The sequence below is a fragment of the Podarcis gaigeae genome, assembly GCF_964106915.1.
Source record: "Podarcis gaigeae genome assembly, chromosome: 13".
Lineage (NCBI taxonomy): Eukaryota > Metazoa > Chordata > Lepidosauria > Squamata > Lacertidae > Podarcis > Podarcis gaigeae.
Window position 1 is genome coordinate 14,158,699 of NC_139689.1, and position 19,859 is coordinate 14,178,557.

Genomic DNA, 19,859 nt, shown 5'->3' on the forward strand with positions numbered 1-19,859 from the left:
AATAATAGCTCTCTTTGTTTGTAAATGAACTAATTATATGATACATACATGGCTATGGGCTTTGGGTAGTTTCGTTAAATGACTGAAATGTACTCTAGTCTTCCCCAGCCTAGTGCCTTCCAGATGATGACAACTCTCATCAGCCCAAACTAGCACATGATAGAATACTCAGGAATGTATTAAACTGCAGAGACTTCCCTATGGCTTGAGTAAATTAATGATTTCAGTGTATAGTGATAATAGCATAGATTTCAATGTAGAGTGATAATCATATCAGGGCTTTTATACAGCTGGAACTCATCGGAACTCAGTCCCAGCAGCTCTCACTTGGGCACCATTGTCATAAGACAACAACGTAGGTGTTCAGGGTGAATTCCAGCATCTCTTTTTCTAGGAAAATAGCAGTGATCATGATAATGATTTCCTATAAACCATCCACCATACTAGCAAAAGAACAGGGTGGGTCATAAAATCATATATCAGAGGAGTCAAAACATCTCACATTTTATCAGTTCATGGCTGTTTAGATAATTACTTTGGAGACTTTCCAGTTAACACACTGTGTACATCTTAGCTGCTGTGAAAGTCTTTATAGGGAAGAATGCAGGGAATCACATGTCTACCTTCCCACCAGAAATTGTTTCCCTGCTTCTCAGCTTCCTCATGGCTGACTTCACATCTTTATTTCTCAGAGTGTAGATCAATGGATTCAGCATGGGGGTGATGATATTGTAAAGGACAGAGACCAGCTTATCTACTGAGAAAGTGGAGAAAGGCCTGGCATAGATAAAGATGCAAGGACCAAAGAACAATGTCACCACAGTTAGGTGGGAGGCACAGACATTGAGGGCTTTGCGACGTCCCTCAGGGGAGCGGATCCTCACCAGAATAGTGGCATAGGAGGTCACCAGGATGACAAAGCAGCTGCTTGAGATGAGGCCACTGTTGGAGACCATGAGGAGTTCAATAACATAGGTGTCAGTGCAGGCCAGCTTGATCACAGGTGGGACATCACAGAAGAAGTTGTCCACTTGGTTAGGTCCACAGAAGGGCAGCCTCATAGTAAGGATGGTCTGGACTGTAGAGTGGATGAAGCCTCCAGTCCAAGAAGCTGCCACCAACCAGCTGCAGAGTTGCCTGTTCATGATATTGGGATAGTGCAGAGGCTTGCAGATGGCCACGTACCTGTCATAGGCCATGATGGTGAGGAGGAACATCTCGGCAGCACCCACAAAATGGAGGAAAAAGAGTTGAGCCATGCAGGCATCAAAGGAGATGCTCCTTTTCTCAACCAAGAAGTCCATCAACATCTTAGGGGCTGTGACAGTGGAGTAGCAAAGATCCAGGAAGGAGAGGTTACCCAGCAGGAAGTACATGGGTGTGCTCAGCCGGGGGTCAGAGGTCACTGTAAGCATGATGAGGGTGTTTCCTGCTAGGGTGGCTGTGTAGACCAGGAGGAAGACCACAAAGAGGGCGGCTTGGGACTGCCATGATGGGGAAAGGGCTGCCAAGAGGAATTCATTGACCCGAGTGTAGTTTCCTTCCAGGTTCTCCATTTTTCCTATGAAAGCAAGGAGAGAGATTTATTTTGTTATTTATAAATTGCTAGCAGAGTAGATTACTGTCTCACTAACAGGGAGGCCTTTTAATTAATCAAAAACTTCAGTATCGATAACAGTGATCATTTGCCTCTAATCATCTCCACTATTGGCCAAAATTCAATTCAACACTCTCACATAGTGTAGCACCCTGCTTGTGGTTAACGCTTAGCTGGAATGAAATATTCAACGCAGCAATAGAGAAATTAAAATAATAATTTATTTGTCAGACAAATAAATGAGAGGCTCAGTGGTATATGGTTACCAAGCTCTGGCCTGGCCTCCTGCCATCCTGGCCAGCACTTATATTTCCTTAATCCAGCCCCCTTTGCTCCTCCTGTGGCTGCCTCTGTCCAATCAGCCTGGCTGAATATTCCTATTGGCTGTTTGCTAGAACCAATCACAAAAGATACACCCACTTCCTTCTGTCCTTATAAGGGAGACAAAGAGCTATATATAAATGACAAATAAGTAATAATATATCTTACATGGAATCTTAATTACCAGCTCACCTCTTGCCCTCCTTGCCCTATTGCCTTCTAAAACAAATGTTTAATCTTACATTTTTATGTTCAACAGATGTCAAGGATCTTGAGTTTCACATCAATATTGAAAGATTTCCTTCATTTGAAAGTTTCTAAACAAATGCCTGACAACCATATATCAAGAGTGCTTGGATGGCGTCTTCTGTCTGGCAGGGGGGCTAGGCTGGTGGCTGACTTAATTTCAGGATAAATACAACTCTTACAACCATATGAAATAAGAATCTAGCATTCCTTAAATCCTTTGCATAATTACATTTAAGCCAATATATTTAAGCTAATATATTTCATTCATTTATCATAGGTAGCCTTTTAAAAGAATAAAGCCTTTGTAAAGTAAAAAGGATCTCAGTAAAAAACAGCTTTTAAAAAGAAGCCTCTTCAGTTTACACCTCCCCCCTTTCCCCCTCCTTTCCAGCCTCAAAATAAAATAGAAAGAAGCTTCTTCTCCAGCCAAGCCAGTTGCCTTTTTCACTGCTCTTGGCCTTTCAACCTTGGAAAGAAGATCTGGCTCATTTTACTGGGAGGCACATTGGTATTATTTTACTATTTGCCCATTCCTAATTGTGTTTTTTCAGCCTTGGGGCAGCATATGTAATTCTCCCTTTTTATGACTTTGAGAATTGTTTTTCTACTATAAATCAATGGGGCCCCCCTTGTCTTAGGAGAAAAACCTCTTACCAAGGTTCTTTCTGCCTGGCATGAAACATTTGAAAATCCTTTTTTAAGCTCATTTTTAAATACAAGCCTTGATTGCAATATATAAGCTTTGATAAAAAATGCAGGCTTATGATTAGGTGCCTCATTCCCCCCTTTCAAGCTCAAGGACCTTCATCCCAAGTGTCCTTGATAGCTTGACCTTCATCATATTCCTGAGGTAAAGCTCTGTATAGGGCCATGATATGAGGTAGAGTTTCATTTGAAACCATCTTGCTAATTGTACTTCTAAAACATGAAATGATACATGGCATCATACATAAAACCATTACCACTACTGTCAAGAAAAACAAGCAAGACAATAGTATCCCTTTGAGTCCTGTGACATTAGGTAACCAATTGGTGAGCCATCCCATATCCCATCCTTCCCATGTTTGTACTGGGACATGTGCTATATTCTCCATCTTTGTGGCCAACACACGGATTGCCTCACCATTATCAGAAATGTTAAAGCAACAGGCATTCCCTGTCAAGTTCAAGACTCCACATAGGCCTCCCTGCCTGGCAAGTACATAATCCATTCCCATTTTCAGCTGCAAAATGGCGGCTCTACTTTCATCCAACTGTTGTGCAATAAGTCTCAAACTCTGTGCCGTTGCATTGGTTACAAGTTCCACTACTGCTTGCAATCGAATTATTCTGTTTAGATTATAAATAGGATCCCGTGCCCCTTGTATGAGCTCACCAGGATTCCAGGAGGCAGGATCATAATAGGCTATAATGCGCTCTGGCGGCCAATCATCAGTACCGCTCCAACTTTGGGTACTTCCTCCTGCTATATGAGAAATATCAGCATTCCTTCGTGTTCGCCTGGCCGAACTAGTGGGCATAATCCACATTGGTGGTAATACCCAACCCAAGAAACAAGTCCCACTCCATTTGGAAGGGAGCTTTTTGTATGCCCATTCTCCACATATCCACCACAACCATCGGGTCTGAGGTTTTTGGTACGTGGAGTACAGAAGGCGAAATACCAAAAGAGGTAGAGAGTTCACAGTGCAGTATGTTAGATTGCCTTTTTCTGTCATAGTTATGTTCCACACCACTTTCCATGCATGAATAAAAGGAGGTGCACAGGGCAAGGTATTCCGAGTTCGATAGGTAGTACCGTGTGCCCAGGTATGACTATTCTTAATATAATCCCAAGTATAGTGACAATGAGAAGAGCCTATCATGGGAGAATCAGCTGCATCTGATGATTTATGTACACAGAATTCCCCTTGTACAGGTATAACTCGTAATGGTTTAGTTGAGTTCCATCCGGGGAAATTCTGTATTTCTGTTTGGTGTGGCATTTCGCTTACCATACCAATGGCATCTAATGGTATCGGTAATAAGGGCATACCTCCCTCTGAATCATCTGGCCCAAGAGAGCAAACAAGGCAATTGGTCCTATTTGCAACATTGGCTACCATTTCAGCTAAACCTACCCACATATTGTGGTCATGGCTGAATCCATATTTAGCCAATTTGGTCAGATTCAAGGACCCTTCCCCTTCCCAAGGGATCAGGATTGATAATAAAATCATGTTGATGTCTAGTATATGCATTCCTTCCACAAAAGATTACCTTATTGTGATAGCAAATAATTATTAGCCCCAATATAATTCCCCCAGTGACAGAAATGGGGTACCACCAAGACCAAAACATATATCCCGAGGATCCCCAATGAGTAATATCTCTGATAATTGTTCCACAAGGGGGCAGTCAATCAATTGTATTAGAGAATCTTTCCGTTCACAGTCGCTGGTTCAGACGCTCCTCAAGCTTCAGGCGTGCGCAGGTCAGCCAGCTTCCAGGTTGTGGCTGCAGCAGGCCGGTCGTCAAATGTTGCCCGTGACCTAGCCCGTTCCCGGTAGGGCTAGATACAGGGGTTTTTGGAGAGAGTTAGTTTTAAAGGATTAGAGGGGTCACCTTTGCACGTCCAACTGCCTTCGGACTTCTTCAAACGAGAGTGATGAATCCAGGGGGTCACCTCAGCTACCTTCACCGCTGTTGGAGTAGAGAGCAAGACGGTGTAAGGTCCACGCCACTTAGGTGCAAGTGGATCGCGTTTCCACTCTTTCACCCATACGCTATCGCCAGCCTGGAACTGATGAATCGGCTCGGCAATGCTGCACGGCGTGCGTTCGAGGGCCCACCTGTTAAGAGAAACAAAAACACGGGAGAGAGATTGCACTTGTCCCTGTGTCACATGATCTCCTATTTGTTTAAGGTCAGCTGGAATATCCTGAACAAAGGAGGGCGGTCTCCCATACAGGAGCTCAAAAGGTGACAACTTAAGTCTTTTTGTGGGTGCACACCGAACACGAAACAGTGTTATGGGTAACACATCTACCCATCCCAATCCCGTTTCCTGGGTTAATTTTGCCAATTGGGTTTTCAGAGTCCGATTCATTCTTTCAGTTTTCCCTGAACTCTGAGGCCTATATGCTGCATGCAGTCTCCATTTTACTTGTAGGACTCGACATACATCTTGTACTACTTGATCAATGAACGCTGGCCCATTATCACTTCCAATGCATCTAGGTAATCCAAACCTTGGGATCAATTCAGTGAGGAGTCTCTTAGTTACCTCTCGTGCCTTTTCAGTTCGGGTGGGAAAAGCTTCAACCCATCCGGTAAGAGTATCTACAAACACAAGGAGATACTTGAATCCCTTAGAAGGGACCAGCTCTGTGAAGTCCACAATTAGACTTTCCATGGGGACATATCCCACATGTTGGATTCCAGGAGGTTGTACTGGTCCCTGCCTGGGATTGTTTTTAGCACAAAGAACACATTTCTGTGAAATGCAAGTTGCTAATTGTGATAGATTAATAATATACAACTTCCGACTGAGACTCTCTCTGGTTGCAGTACCGCCAAGGTGAGTAGATTCATGATAATTTCTTACAATTGTGCCTGCTAGATGATGAGGTACATAAATCCTATTGTCCGGCAGGATCATCCAACCGTCCTTCACAACCGCTCCTTCCTGTTCAGCCCACTTCCTCTCTTCTGGGGTATAGTGAGGTTTAACATCTTCTGGAACTACCTCTGGTATGAGGGCTGCTATAAATCCTCCCACAGGCTTTTGGGCTGCCTCTCGGGCTGCTTTGTCAGCAGCATGATTTCCTCTGGTTATTGGATCCCTTCCTCGTCCATGACCTTTGCAGTGCATTACAGCAATCTGTTCTGGAGCCCATACTGCTTCTAACAGGATTTCTACTTCAGGTCCATATTTCAAGGCCTTCCCGTGGGCTCCTATTAGACCTCTTTCTTTCCATAGAGCTCCATGTGCATGCAGGGTTAAGAAGGCATATTTAGAATCAGTATAGATGTTTGCCTTACATCCAGCTGCCAATTGCAGAGCTCTAGTTAAGCCTATAAGTTCAGCCTTTTGTGCTGATGTGCCAGCAGGCAAAGCTTCAGCTTCCACAACTTCCTCATTGGTGACCACAGCATATCCTGCTCGTCTGGCACCTTCATGAAGGTAACTGCTACCATCCGTATAATATACAACATCTGGATTTTTCAATGGTTCATCTTTCAGATCAGGTCTACTGGAATAAACTTCATCCATTATTTGGAGACAATCATGTGATTCTTCATCATCTACCTCTGGCAGAGGCAGCAGAGTCGCTGGATTGAGCATATTCACTACTCGTAGATGAATCCTGGGATTTTCACACAATAGGCCTTGGTATCTAGCCATCCTTGGGTTCGTTAGCCAATAACTACCCTTATATTCCATGAGTGTCAGAACAGCATGAGGTACATTCACATACATCGTCTGGCCGAAGGTAAATTTATCAGCTTCTTTGACAAGGCTTGCAGTGGCCGCTACTGCCCTTAGGCATGGAGGCCATCCTTTTGCTACTGAGTCCAATTATTTAGACAAATAAGCTACTGGGCGGTTCCAACTTCCTAATCTCTGGGTCAGGACTGCCGCTGCAATCCCATTCTGTTCATGTACATACAGCTGAAAGGGTTTTTCCGAATTAGGCAATCCAAGGGCTGGGGCCTCCATAAGTCGTTGTTTGATAACTAAAAAGGCTTGTTTCTGCTCAGGTCCCCATACGAATGGGTCCTTTTCTGCACCTCGAGTGCTTTCATGTAAGGGCTTGGCCAGACTGCTGAAATCAGGTATCCATAGTCTACAAAACCCTGCTGTTCCCAGGAATCCTCTAAGTTGTTTTCTTGTGGTAGGTTCCTTGATAAGGCAAATAGCTTCTTTCCTCTCTGGTCTCAATGCTCGTTGTTGGTGTGAGATGTCAAAGCCCAAATATTTGACCTTTTCTAAACATAACTGTGCCTTTTTCTGGGAAACTCGGTAGCCAGCTTCCCAGAGCAAGTGGAGCAGTTCCTCTGTCCCTTCTTTACAGGTATCAAAATCCTTTGCCGCTAGTATAAGATCATCTACATATTGCAGAATCACCTTTTCTCCCGGTATTGAGGGGTAACTTGTTAGATCCCTCGCCAAGGCAGTGCCAAATAAAGTTGGGGAATTTTTAAATCCCTGGGGCAATCTTGTCCAGGTTAGCTGGCCTTTTGTTCCTGTCAAAGGGTCTTCCCACTGGAAGGCAAATATAGGTTGGCTCTGTGGTGCCAGCCGGCAACAGAAGAATGCATCTTTCAAGTCCAATACAGTAAAAAATGTTGCTTCTGGTGGGATCAAACTCAACAAGGTATATGGGTTTGGTACATTTGGGTGCAAGGTCTCGATAGCCTGGTTTACGAGCCTCAAGTCCTGCACTGGCCTGTATTCATCTGTCCCAGGTTTTCGAACAGGCAAAAGGGGTGTGTTCCATTCTGATTGGCAAGGCTTAAGCAGACCATATTTTAATAGGCGGTCCAAATGTTTCTGGATGCCCTCTGCTGCTCGCCGGGGTAAGGGATATTGCTTTACAGATACAGGGGTAGCCATAGGTTTTAGGGTTACTACAATTGGAGCTATATTCTTAGCCATTCCTGGTGGGCTATTTTCGGCCCATACTCCTGGTGGCACCTGTAGAGTTCGGAGGAGCTTGTTTAATTCTGTATCCAATGTGGGTTGGACTTGCAAGGCTGACATTAGGCGCCATGATTGTTCCTTAGGTACTGAGAGGGTAATTATTCCTGCTGCTTTTGATGGCAGTTTCATTTCTGGACCTCGAGGAGTGAAGGTGATTTGGGCCTGCAATTTGGACAGCATATCTCTGCCTAAGAGAGGTATTGGACACTCAGGTATATACAAAAACTGATGGGTTAAACAATGTCCCCCAATCTGGCATTCCAAAGGTTGGAGGAAAGACCTCTTAGCTGACTGACCAGTGGCACTTTTAATGACTACACTTTTGGATGCCTTTTTCTGCAATAGTTCTGGGAGTACTGAGTATTCAGCCCCAGTATCAATCATAAAGTCTATTAAATGGCTCCCTAATTGAATCGTGACCGTGGGCTCCTGGAAGCCTAACTTTATGGAGTCCGGTCGTTCCTAGTCTTGAGTAAAATCCTCTTCTGCCAGTCCAATGAAATTGTCTCTACTCTGTCCTTGTCCTGGTCTCTGATATCTTCCATTTCGGATCATTCCCCGTCCCCGTCCCTGGTTTCTTGGGCCGGAGCCTGGGCCTGGGCCTGGGCCTGGGTGTACTTCTTCCAACCTCAGGGGTTCAGGACACTCCCGCTTCCAGTGACCCTCCTTCTTGCAATTTGCACATTGATTCCTTCCCAGTGGTGGATTCCTTCCTCGCCCTCTCCCTCCATTTAAGGGGCGGTGGTCTTGCTTCACTGCTGTGGCTAGCATTACCATCTTTTCCTTCTGCCACTTCTTCTTCTCTTGCTTCTCAGCCTCATCCCTATTCCGATAAACTCGGCGTGCAATGGCCATAATTTGGCTCATCAGCATCCCTTCCCATCCTTCTGATTTCTGAATTTTCTTACGAATATCAGAAGCGCACTGGGCCACAAATGTAGCAGTAATCATTCTGCTGTTTTCAGGGGCTTCAGGGTCAAAAGGAGTCCATATACGATAGGCTTCTTGCAGCCTCTCTAAAAAGTCTCCTGGACTCTCATTTGGTTTCTGTTCTACTTCTGAGACTTTAGACATATTAGTGGGCTTCTGGCATGCCCTGCGGATACCTTGCACAAGTGTCTGGCGGTAGGTGGTAAGTCTGGCTAGGTGAATTGCATTGTTTGGATCCCAATTAGGATCTTCCAAGGGAAAGTTGTCTTGGAGATGACGGTCAATATTAAAAATATTTCCCACTCTGGCCTGCTCACGCAAATATATCTGTGCCTTTTCAATTATGTCTCTCCTTTCCTCAGTGGTGAAAAGAGTATTTAGGAGCTGGCGACAATCTGTCCAAGTAGGACTATGAGTATTTACTATTGAAGTCACCAAGTCCATCATAGCCTGAGGTTTTTCTGCAAAAGATGGGGTGTGTGTTTTCCAATTCATCAGATCTGTAGTTGTGAATGGAATATATTGCAGGGTCGAAGTTCGAGGTGGCCGTGGTCCGGGTTGCCCATTAACCAGCGCAGGCTCCTCAAGTGCATCAAATACTCTTCTAAGAGGGGCTACTACGTGATCTTTCTCTTCGCTTTGCTCTAGGGGCCTCAAATCATAGGGGATGGTATTTGTCCCAAGGCGTTCTTTTAGCAGCTTTATACGCCTGGCTGTATTGCTTGCTGACCGATTAAGGTCTCCCTGTAACTTCTGTAATAATTCTCTAGGACTTGGATGTACAGGGGTTTGGGGTGGGCAATCAGTTGTTCCACTAAAGGAGACTGTAGATGCAGGTCTATTAGGAGTCACAGGTGGAATAACCACTTCTGCTTGGGCTTTATTATAGGACTCCAATGCCTCCTGAAGATATTTATCATAATCTATCAAGGAATCAAGCTCTGTGACTCCACTCCCATTATTCATTCCACTTTCTTGCCTTGGGGTTACAACTGGCGGAGTGTTTGAATTAAGCTCCCTTCGATGTGGAGCATAGGGTGGAGGTGGAAGCACCTCTTCCTCTGGTCCCTCAAAAATGGGTTTGAGTTTATTTGGCAAGATTCCTTTCCTAGCTTCAGCTTTTACAGCCAATAATTTGCATCGTTTGACTTTGCATTCCCTTATCCATGGAGGATTTTTATTTAATGTGCTCAGCCAGGAATCTATATATGGAAATTGTTCTGGGCACCCTCCAGTTTCTTTGGCGATGTTAGACCAAAGTTTGCTTACTAAATTTATATCAAAAGTTCCCTGAGATGGCCATTCAGTATTTTGTTTCGGCCATTCTAGTTCACATAACGTTCTCAAGCGCTCTGGCGTCATTTTGACTCCATATGCCCCTGAGAAGGCTTTCTTAAAATTATTTAACATACACTCAAGAGGTGTATTTTCCCCCTTTGAACCCCCAACTCCCATTGTATGGCCCTGTGAAGTATCCACTCAGTCACTCGCACACACACTTCGTGAGTTTCCTTGCCCAGATGGAGTCGCCTCACTGGGAACCGAAGTACTACCCACTCCACACTCAGGTCAGCTACAGATTGCTCTGTACTTTCTCACACATACAATGCGCTAGATACTTCACCACACTCTACCTCCCAATTTTCCCTTTTCCTCCACCAGACCAACATCTGATGTACCCAACCACCTAGCGTACTCAGTTTCCCCTTACTGAGACGCAGAAGTTTGATCAAGACTTCTCTTCCTCCTAATTAATTGGAGGGCCAAAAATCCCTTTGTGCACTTACCCTTGGTTGGTTCCCTGTTTCCCCCGGTCCGTCGCCGCCAATGAGCAGGGTATCAGACAGACGAGTCTTCTGCGTTCCCCCTGGAAAAATTTACCAGTGCGCGCTGGGTAAGCAGTGGTCCTCTCTCTTGTACCCTGCCCAGTAGGGCGAAGGGGCTGCGTTCCAGCAGACCACTTATCCGAGTCACAGTGGCACCATAAAATGTAGCACCCTGCTTGTGGTTAACGCTTAGCTGGAATGAAATATTCAACGCAGCAATAGAGAAATTAAAATAATAATTTATTTGTCAGACAAATAAATGAGAGGCTCAGTGGTATATGGTTACCAAGCTCTGGCCTGGCCTCCTGCCATCCTGGCCAGCACTTATATTTCCTTAATCCAGCCCCCTTTGCTCCTCCTGTGGCTGCCTCTGTCCAATCAGCCTGGCTGAATATTCCTATTGGCTGTTTGCTAGAACCAATCACAAAAGATACACCCACTTCCTTCTGTCCTTATAAGGGAGACAAAGAGCTATATATAAATGACAAATAAGTAATAATATATCTTACATGGAATCTTAATTACCAGCTCACCTCTTGCCCTCCTTGCCCTATTGCCTTCTAAAACAAATGTTTAATCTTACATTTTTATGTTCAACAGATGTCAAGGATCTTGAGTTTCACATCAATATTGAAAGATTTCCTTCATTTGAAAGTTTCTAAACAAATGCCTGACAACCATATATCAAGAGTGCTTGGATGGCGTCTTCTGTCTGGCAGGGGGGCTAGGCTGGTGGCTGACTTAATTTCAGGATAAATACAACTCTTACAACCATATGAAATAAGAATCTAGCATTCCTTAAATCCTTTGCATAATTACATTTAAGCCAATATATTTAAGCTAATATATTTCATTCATTTATCATAGGTAGCCTTTTAAAAGAATAAAGCCTTTGTAAAGTAAAAAGGATCTCAGTAAAAAACAGCTTTTAAAAAGAAGCCTCTTCAGTTTACACCTCCCCCCTTTCCCCCTCCTTTCCAGCCTCAAAATAAAATAGAAAGAAGCTTCTTCTCCAGCCAAGCCAGTTGCCTTTTTCACTGCTCTTGGCCTTTCAACCTTGGAAAGAAGATCTGGCTCATTTTACTGGGAGGCACATTGGTATTATTTTACTATTTGCCCATTCCTAATTGTGTTTTTTCAGCCTTGGGGCAGCATATGTAATTCTCCCTTTTTATGACTTTGAGAATTGTTTTTCTACTATAAATCAATGGGGCCCCCCTTGTCTTAGGAGAAAAACCTCTTGCCAAGGTTCTTTCTGCCTGGCATGAAACATTTGAAAATCCTTTTTTAAGCTCATTTTTAAATACAAGCCTTGATTGCAATATATAAGCTTTGATAAAAAATGCAGGCTTATGATTAGGTGCCTCAATAGAACAAGGAAAAATTGATAAAGCTAATGTTCCAGCATTGTGTAGGAAAAAATGGACACCTGAGCTGGCTACTATAGTTGAGACTGGATTGAATTCGCAAACTGCAATTAATTTAAGATCAACTATAATCAATGACCTATCAACAGATTCCTCCCTGGTGGTTTACGATAATCTCATTGAGTTCTTGCAGGATGTGGTCTCTGTTAACACAAACCCAGCCAGCAAGCCCCATATAGCTAAAGGGTTCAGATGGTTCGACCAAGAGTGCTGCATGAAGGAGAAAGCCTTAAGGAACTCTTATTTGGCCTATAGAAATGCTGGCCTAAACCGTTTACCCCCAACTTATTTCAAAATTTAAAAAGAGTACAAAGCCCTTTTGGCTTTGAACAAAAGGCAGTCTGAACAAGACTCCTGGTCTCTCTTACTGAATGCCTCGCTAAACAATGAAACAAAACTCTTCTGGAAACTGGTCTCTGGCTTCCTGAGCAATAGCAATCCAGCCCCTAGATGTGCCATTCCAACTCAGGTATGGGAGAACCATTTTAGAAATATATTCATGGAAAATTCAAATCTCCCCTCCAATTTTTATGATGAAGATTCGGCAGAATTGTCACTGCTACCACAATGGAGCCCAGTTACAGTGGAAGAAGTCTACACATTAATTGGGAACCTGAAGAGTGGTAAGGCCCCAGGAAATGACTTTATCTTAGCTGAATTGATCATATCAGATCAGCACTGGTGGGCTCCTCTTCTGGCAGCACTTTTACATTAGTAAATAACTTGGGCAAAGTGCTGTCTAGCTGGAAACGTGCAATAGTAGTCCCAACCTTTAAGAGAGGCCAGCCAAATGTGCCTTCTAATTATAGGCCAATCAGTCTGCTTTCAATTTTGGAAAGCTGTAGCCCCGCTTTCTTTGTAACAAATTGACAACTTTTCTAAATGACTATAATATACTATCTGAAACTCAGGCAGCTTTCCGCGAGAACCACTCAACATCAGACCACTGTCTAATGCTGTCCCTCCTAGCCGAGAAGTACACCAGACCTCTACAGGGAATACTCTTTGTGACCTTTATGGACCTGAAATCTGCCTTTGACTTCATCCTCAGATTCCAACTATGGTCCAATTTACAGCTAGTACTAAGGATAAATGCCTCCTACATCTTATTAAAGCCCTGTACTGTGGAAACAATTTGCAGGTTGGTGCAGGTTGCAGGGCCAGCTCTCTGACTGTATTGAGATGGCCAGGGGAGTGAGAAAGGGATGCATTTTGGCCCCTACTTTGTTCAGTTTGTTTTTGATAACTTAGAGGCAAGCTTAATGGGCCCTGATGGCCATCTTCCAAAAATGAGGATGAGAAAGACCCCTCTCTTGCTGTATGCGGATGACATGGCCATCCTCGCCTGAACCAGACCTGGCCTGAACTACCAACTAAGGAAATTCTCAGACTACTGCTCTGGTAATGGGTTATCCATCAATTATGAAAAATCAAAAGTTCTGGTGTTTGAGAAGAGATTCTCCCTGAGTAAATGGGTACCAGAGCAGACCAAATTCGTCCAGTACCTAGGGCTTCTATTCCATCATTCCAAGTCCTGGAAACATCATTGGCAGACAGCCTATCAAAAGGCAGTTGGCTATACTTCAATTCTTTTATCCAAGGGGAGGCTATTATGTTCCACCAGCCATTAAGGTATTTAATGCAAAATCTGTCTCTCAACTCCTCTATGCCTCAAACGTCTGGTTCAATGCTCATTCTCCAGGTTTGGTGGCCTCCAGGCAAAGTTTCTCTGGTAAAATGTGTTCCAAATGCAATACTATTTTTATCAACTAAAGCATGGTGGGCTGCCCTGAGATACTGGCTCAAGATCTCAGTCTTTGGCCTAGGGAAGGGCTTACTTCCATACCTAAACAACGAGGAGTTTACCAGCTCATGGATGAAAATTATGGTTAGAAAAACCACTTCAATTGGTATGCCACCTTCTCTCCTGTACCATCTGGGCTATGATACTGCCCTTGAATCTCTGAGGCAAATGTATATCACATAGTGATCTCCAATCTCAATCTCATGTTATCTGTGGCCCATTAGCAATAGGAATTTACTGTGGGTTCAATTTTCAGACACCTGCATATCTTATACCAAATATCTTCTGGATGACAAGTCCAAAGATATCACAGTGGCCATGGCAAAGTTTCTTTCAGTAGTCATACGAATCAAAGATCAACATGACTAAACAAATAACGCTTCGGTCTCCCTTCCCTGGGGGGGGGGGTTGTCTGTATGAATCTGTATTTTATTCTGAATCCATGTTATGGGTTGTTGGACCACAATAAAGATTTATATATATTGCTAGCTCATTAAGCAATATCTTGGTGATATACAATTAAATCATTACAACATCATAAAATGAGCTACTTTGGGAGAAAAGGCGGGAAATAAAAAATAAAACTACTTAGAGTAGATCCACTGAAATAAATAAACATGACTCATTTAGGACAATATATTTCAATAGGTCTGCTCGGAGGAGCACTAGCATTGCATTCAAACCAAGATTAGTAAAATCCAGAAATCATAAAATTCAGAAGAAATGGCCAGTGCTTAATCAAACCATTTATCTAAAAAATCTTGTTTTTAGAAGGTGACCAAGTACTTCAATGGTAAGTGCTTGTCTGATTTTGATAGTCACAGTCTTGCAAAAATCCTGGTGCCACTATGCTAAAAACCTTTATTTGGTGAAGATACTGCTTAAAATAACCTGGTCCCTTGATGGCTTAAACATTTTCGTGATTGTCCCTCCATCTTTTTGGCAATTGGAGGATATGGTCTAGAAAGCCTATGGTCTACCAAAGCCTACAGCATTATGGCCAAGCTATTCCTTTCCAGAAATAGGAATAGCTGAGATGTGTCAAGGGCCATTTCAAGGTTCTGTTTTACCCTGTTTCTTCTGGTTAGGTATGGATAGGATTTCACTGTTAGTCTTGATTGATTCCACTGTGTTCAATGGGATGGGAAAAGTGTGAACCGAATTGCATCCTTTTTTATGCACCTGCAGTTGATTTGACTTTTTAAAGCATATATAGTTCTGCCTTAAGATATTTTAAAATTCTATCTATATTGTACAATGGGGGAGATGGGTGGCTGGAGAAGAGAGGGTTAATGGAGCCAGGAGAAATTGCCAAAGAATTGCGTATTAGTCCTGATGAAGCAGCCCAATGTTGCATTTGTTTGGAAGATTGGTTGACTGTTATCAACAACCGGCCTTTTAAATTACCAAGGAATATCTGAGATGAAGAGTTCTTTCTTGGCACTATTAAAAAGGTAAAGGGGCCCCTGACCATTAGGTCCAGTCTTGACCGACTCTGGGGTTGCAGCGCTCATCTCGCTTTATTGGCCAAGGGAGCCGGCGTACAATTTCCAGGTCATGTGGCCAGCATGACTAAGTTGCTTCTGGTGAACCAGAGCAACACACGGAAACGCCGTTTACCTTCCCACTGGAGTGGTACCTATTTATCTATTTGCACTTTGACGTGCTTTCAAACTGTTAGGTTGGCAGGAGCAGGGATTCGAACCGCCGACCTTCTGATCAGCAAGTCCTAGGCTCTGTGGTTTAACCTACAGCGCCACCCGCATCCCTCTCTTGGCACTTTTAGAGTGTTGCTATTTTCAGATTAGAGTCAGTCACATTCTGGCAAACTCATCTTGAGCAATTACAGCTGTTTGGAGGTCTTGCAGGACAATACACTTCCCAAAATATTACACTTTCTGTGATGAAGTAAATGCAGAGGAAAGTGTGAGTTTACACTTCATTGATGCAATGCTGCCTAACCTTCCCACTATTAAATCAGGATGCATGCACAATAAACAAGTCTGGAAATGTTCACTGGGAACCAGAGGGGGGTACAGTGGACATTGACAGTCTGCTAGTATGCCTACTTTCACCTCTGTTCAGATTGTATCTTTTTAAATAAACACATATATTACAGAAAACCAGAAAGCCTCCAGGGATCTCATTCCAAAGGGAACCAAATCCAGGCAATCTGGTTCAACAGGCTGTGTAGGTTTCTGAAATGTACAAGCTTGCAAACCCCAGAAAGATGAAAATATCACAAGCAGCTACCCCTCTGCCAGATGCCTTCAGCTCCCTGTGAGAATATTTTGTCTCTGCTTGGTTTAACTTTGCTTATATCGAAAATCTTGTCCCATTTCATTTCCTTTTGTCACAATCACTTCATGCCCCTGTGTGCTCTGGTTTCCGTCACGGTGTTCCGTTGCACCAGAAGTCATTTAGTCATGCTCTCCACATGAACTGGAGAGCTGCCTGTGGACAAACACCAGCTTCCTTGGCCTGAAGCAATGTGCAACCCCATAGTTACCTTTGACTTTGCTATTTTGGTACTTCTAGAGTGTTGCTATGGTTTTACAGGTCACTCTCTGCTTTCTATGTGTGTCCCTCTCTGTCTTGCTTTCTCTCTGAATCAAACTGACTGGGCTAGCAGTTGACTCTGGCAATGGGAGAGTATCCTCCTTCATTGTACCGGATGACAGCAGACTACTTTAGTGACTGCATAGAAAGATAGGAATCTGCCTTGTACTGACTCAGACCTATAGGTCAATCTGGCTCTGTATTGTCTACACTGATTGGCAGTGGCTCTCTAGGGCTTCCCTACCCTTCCTGGCAATGCCAGGGATTGAACTTGGGAGTTTCTGCATGCAAAGTGGTTGTTCTTTCACTATGACCCTCTCTCTTGCAAGGCAAGCTGTGTGGCACACAGCTGTGATCTCCAAAGCAGGGAGATAACTGATGGGTGCTGCTACCACCTCCCATCATCATTATAATAATAATCACCATTATTATTATCCTGAGTTAGTTGGCCACCTGAAGCAGTTGCCTCATTTTGCCTAATGGTAGGGCCAGCCCTTCTTCTGTGCTTGACAGGAGACAATTGACAATATTGTGGAATAATCACAATCTACCCCTAAAATCTTTCAACCCAAAAGCATATATCACCACAAATACTATAACAGAAATAGAACATTGATAGCCAATGACATGCCCTTTAAATGTTATTCAACTCCAACTCCCATCAGTCCCAGCTAACATGGGTCAATGTTAAGGGGAGTTGTAGTCTGGTAACATTTGGAGGACATGATGGTTTTCCTTTGAAGGGGGAAAATGATTAGCAAATTTGTTTCAGGTCTCCCCCATCAGCCTTGTTCATTCCATTTGCTCTCTACTTACTCAGTCTGAAGTTTTATGGAGAATGTCTCTCCCCAACTGATCACATCTTGGAATGAGAAGTGAGAAGTGGTCTTCTATTGTCTCTCAATGACATCAAATGCTCTCTGCAAGCCAGAAAATGAGAACAATGAAAAGACATCTCAATTTATCCATTTGGATCTTGGCGAGGCAATCAGGTGCTCTGGGCATTAAGGTGTTGCATGACTGTGATTGCAAAGGGAGTTTGTTTCCGCTATTGCTGCTCTCATGTCTCCAATGAGGGAAAGACAGAAAACTCTGAGAAGTTGTAAAGGAAATTCCTCCTCAGCCCAATTTACCTTAAATTGCACTGAAGTCCAGTAGAGTGGATTTGTACTTTGCAACCAGCTTCTTGTTTTTCATGTTTGACATTTTATATGCTGTATTGACTTCAACTCCCATCATCCATGCCCATTGGCCATACCTCCTGGGACTGACGGGAGTGGGAGCCTGTGGTGCTCTGGTGTATATATAAATGAAAGTGTGTAAATATTAGAATAATTACAGTAAACTAGTATGTGATAGTATATATATTTTGCTAAATATATAGGTGAGTATAATTTCTTTCTTTCATTCATTCTTTCTGGTGTCATGGTTAAGAGCAGTGGACTCCTCTTAATTTGGTGAACTGGGTTAGATTCCCTGCTCCTCCACATGCAGCTGCTGGGTGACCTTGGGCTAATCACACTTCTCTGAAGTCTCTCAGCCTCACTTACCTCACAGAGTGTTTGTTGTGGGGGAGGAAGGGAAAGGAGATTGTTAGCTGCTTTGGGACTTCTTTGGGTAGTGAAAAGGCGGAATATCAAATCCAAACTCACTCACTCTTTCTTTCTTTCTTTCTTTCTTTCTTTCTTTCTTTCTGGAAGCAGTGCATTTCAAATACAGCGGTACCTCGGGGTTAAGTACGTAATTCGTTCCAGAGGTCTGTTCTTAACCTGAAACTGTTCTTAACCTGAAGCACCACTTTAGCTAATGGGGCCTCCTGCTGCTGCTGTGCCGCCAAAGCACAATTTCTGTTCTCATCCTGAAGCAAAGTTCTTAACCTGAAGCACTATTTCTGGGTTAGCGGAGTCTGTAACCTGAAGTATATGTAACCTGAAGCGTGTGTAAACAGAGGTACCACTGTAATGTTTATTAATGATCTTCTTGGTTTACAAAAGTGTGTGCATTGTCAAATGCACACAAAATGGTTTACAAAAGTGTGTGGTGTAGTGGTTAAGAGAGGTAGTCTTGTAATCTGGGGAACCGGGTTCGAGTCTCCGCTCCTCCACATGCAGCTGCTGGGTGACCTTGGACTAGTCACACTTCTTTGAAGTCTCTCAGCCCCACTCACCTCACAGAGTGTTTGTTGTGGGGGAGGAAGGGAAAGGAGAAAGTTAGCCTCTTTGAGACTCCTGAAGGGGAGTGAAAGGCGGGATATCAAATCCAAACTCTTCTTCTTCTTCTTCTTTTTTCAGGTTGTATAATAGTTGAATTAAGGTGTTAGGCTGGGAGAGGGAGAGATTGTGCTTGGAATGTTGGAAGTAAATAGTAACTGGATAAGAATTTAGATAGAGAAATTGACTACTGGTGGGTTTTAGTTGAAAGGAACAGTGGTAGTTGGAGTTTCATGGGCTGGGGTCAAGTGTTTGGGGAGCTGTGGCAGCATTAGTGAGATAGAGTGGGGTTGGTGTTATTAATGGTCATGGTTTTGGGACAAATGGTGAGTGTATATTTAGCCTGGATATATTTAGAATGGTAGAGTAGGTAGGAATGTTCATATGAACCGAAATCATATCTTAAGTATGTAACTGAAACCATATGCTCCTTTGCACTGAACTATCGTAAATTCATTTATTATCTCTGTGATCAATAAAATTGTGGGTGACAGCTGACTGAGGTGGGACTCATTCAGTATCTGTGAAGGCAGAAAAATAAATAATTTTTAAAAGGTCTTATAGCAATCCAGTTCACTGCTCTACAACTTAGAGAGAGTGGGGTACAGGGAGGTTGAAGTAGATCTGAGGGTGGTGCCAGAGAACCACATAGCTGAAGGGAAAAATGGGCAGGACAGGTGGGTTTTGGGGTGAGATACAAACCAGAATGATACAGACAGAAGTGGGTAAAGAGAATAAATGGTTTTGGCTTTAAAAAGATGTAGTCCCCTAGTGAGGATTGGGTATAGAGAGAGTGATTGGGGGGGGGGGAGGTATAGTTTCTGAAACAATGACTAAGCCTCCACCTCTGTAACTTTGCCAGATAAAATCAGTGATGAGAGGGTTAACACTGTAGCTTATTGATAACACTGTTCTCATGAGTCAATCTGCATATTATACCTGAAATGGATTTCCCCAATGCTTCCTTTGTTTTCTTGGTCTTCCTTTTCCACTTTACTGAAATTGGAAAATGTCAAGGTTAGGGCTCTGTAGAGGTGCCATTATTTTCCATCACAGAGTTGGGCTGGGTGGGAGGGTTTAAACCTTGACAATTATCCAAGCATTGTGATGCTACAAATAAAATTATGTCTGTATGTCTTTATGTTACCCACTTCAGATTTCACTGCTGACTCTCTCACCCACCCCACTCCAAAATATTTGCAGAGCCACTCCTAGTCTTCTGGTCTATGAAGAAGCTCACCAACTATATC

At 43.3% G+C, this 19,859-nt stretch overlaps 1 protein-coding gene across 1 annotated transcript; it reads right to left on the reverse strand.

Annotated features, from left to right (window-relative positions):
* Positions 1-479: 479 nt before the first annotated feature.
* Positions 480-19,610, reverse strand: LOC310829251 (olfactory receptor 4Q2-like). The gene is made up of 3 exons (XM_083707524.1): positions 19,549-19,610; positions 17,216-17,319; positions 480-1,561 (listed from the first exon to the last, which is right to left on the reverse strand). The coding sequence occupies exon 3, from the start codon at positions 1,554-1,556 to the stop codon at positions 612-614; it is 945 nt and encodes a 314-aa protein (XP_083563650.1). The 5' UTR covers positions 1,557-1,561; positions 17,216-17,319; positions 19,549-19,610; the 3' UTR covers positions 480-611.
* Positions 19,611-19,859: the final 249 nt, after the last annotated feature.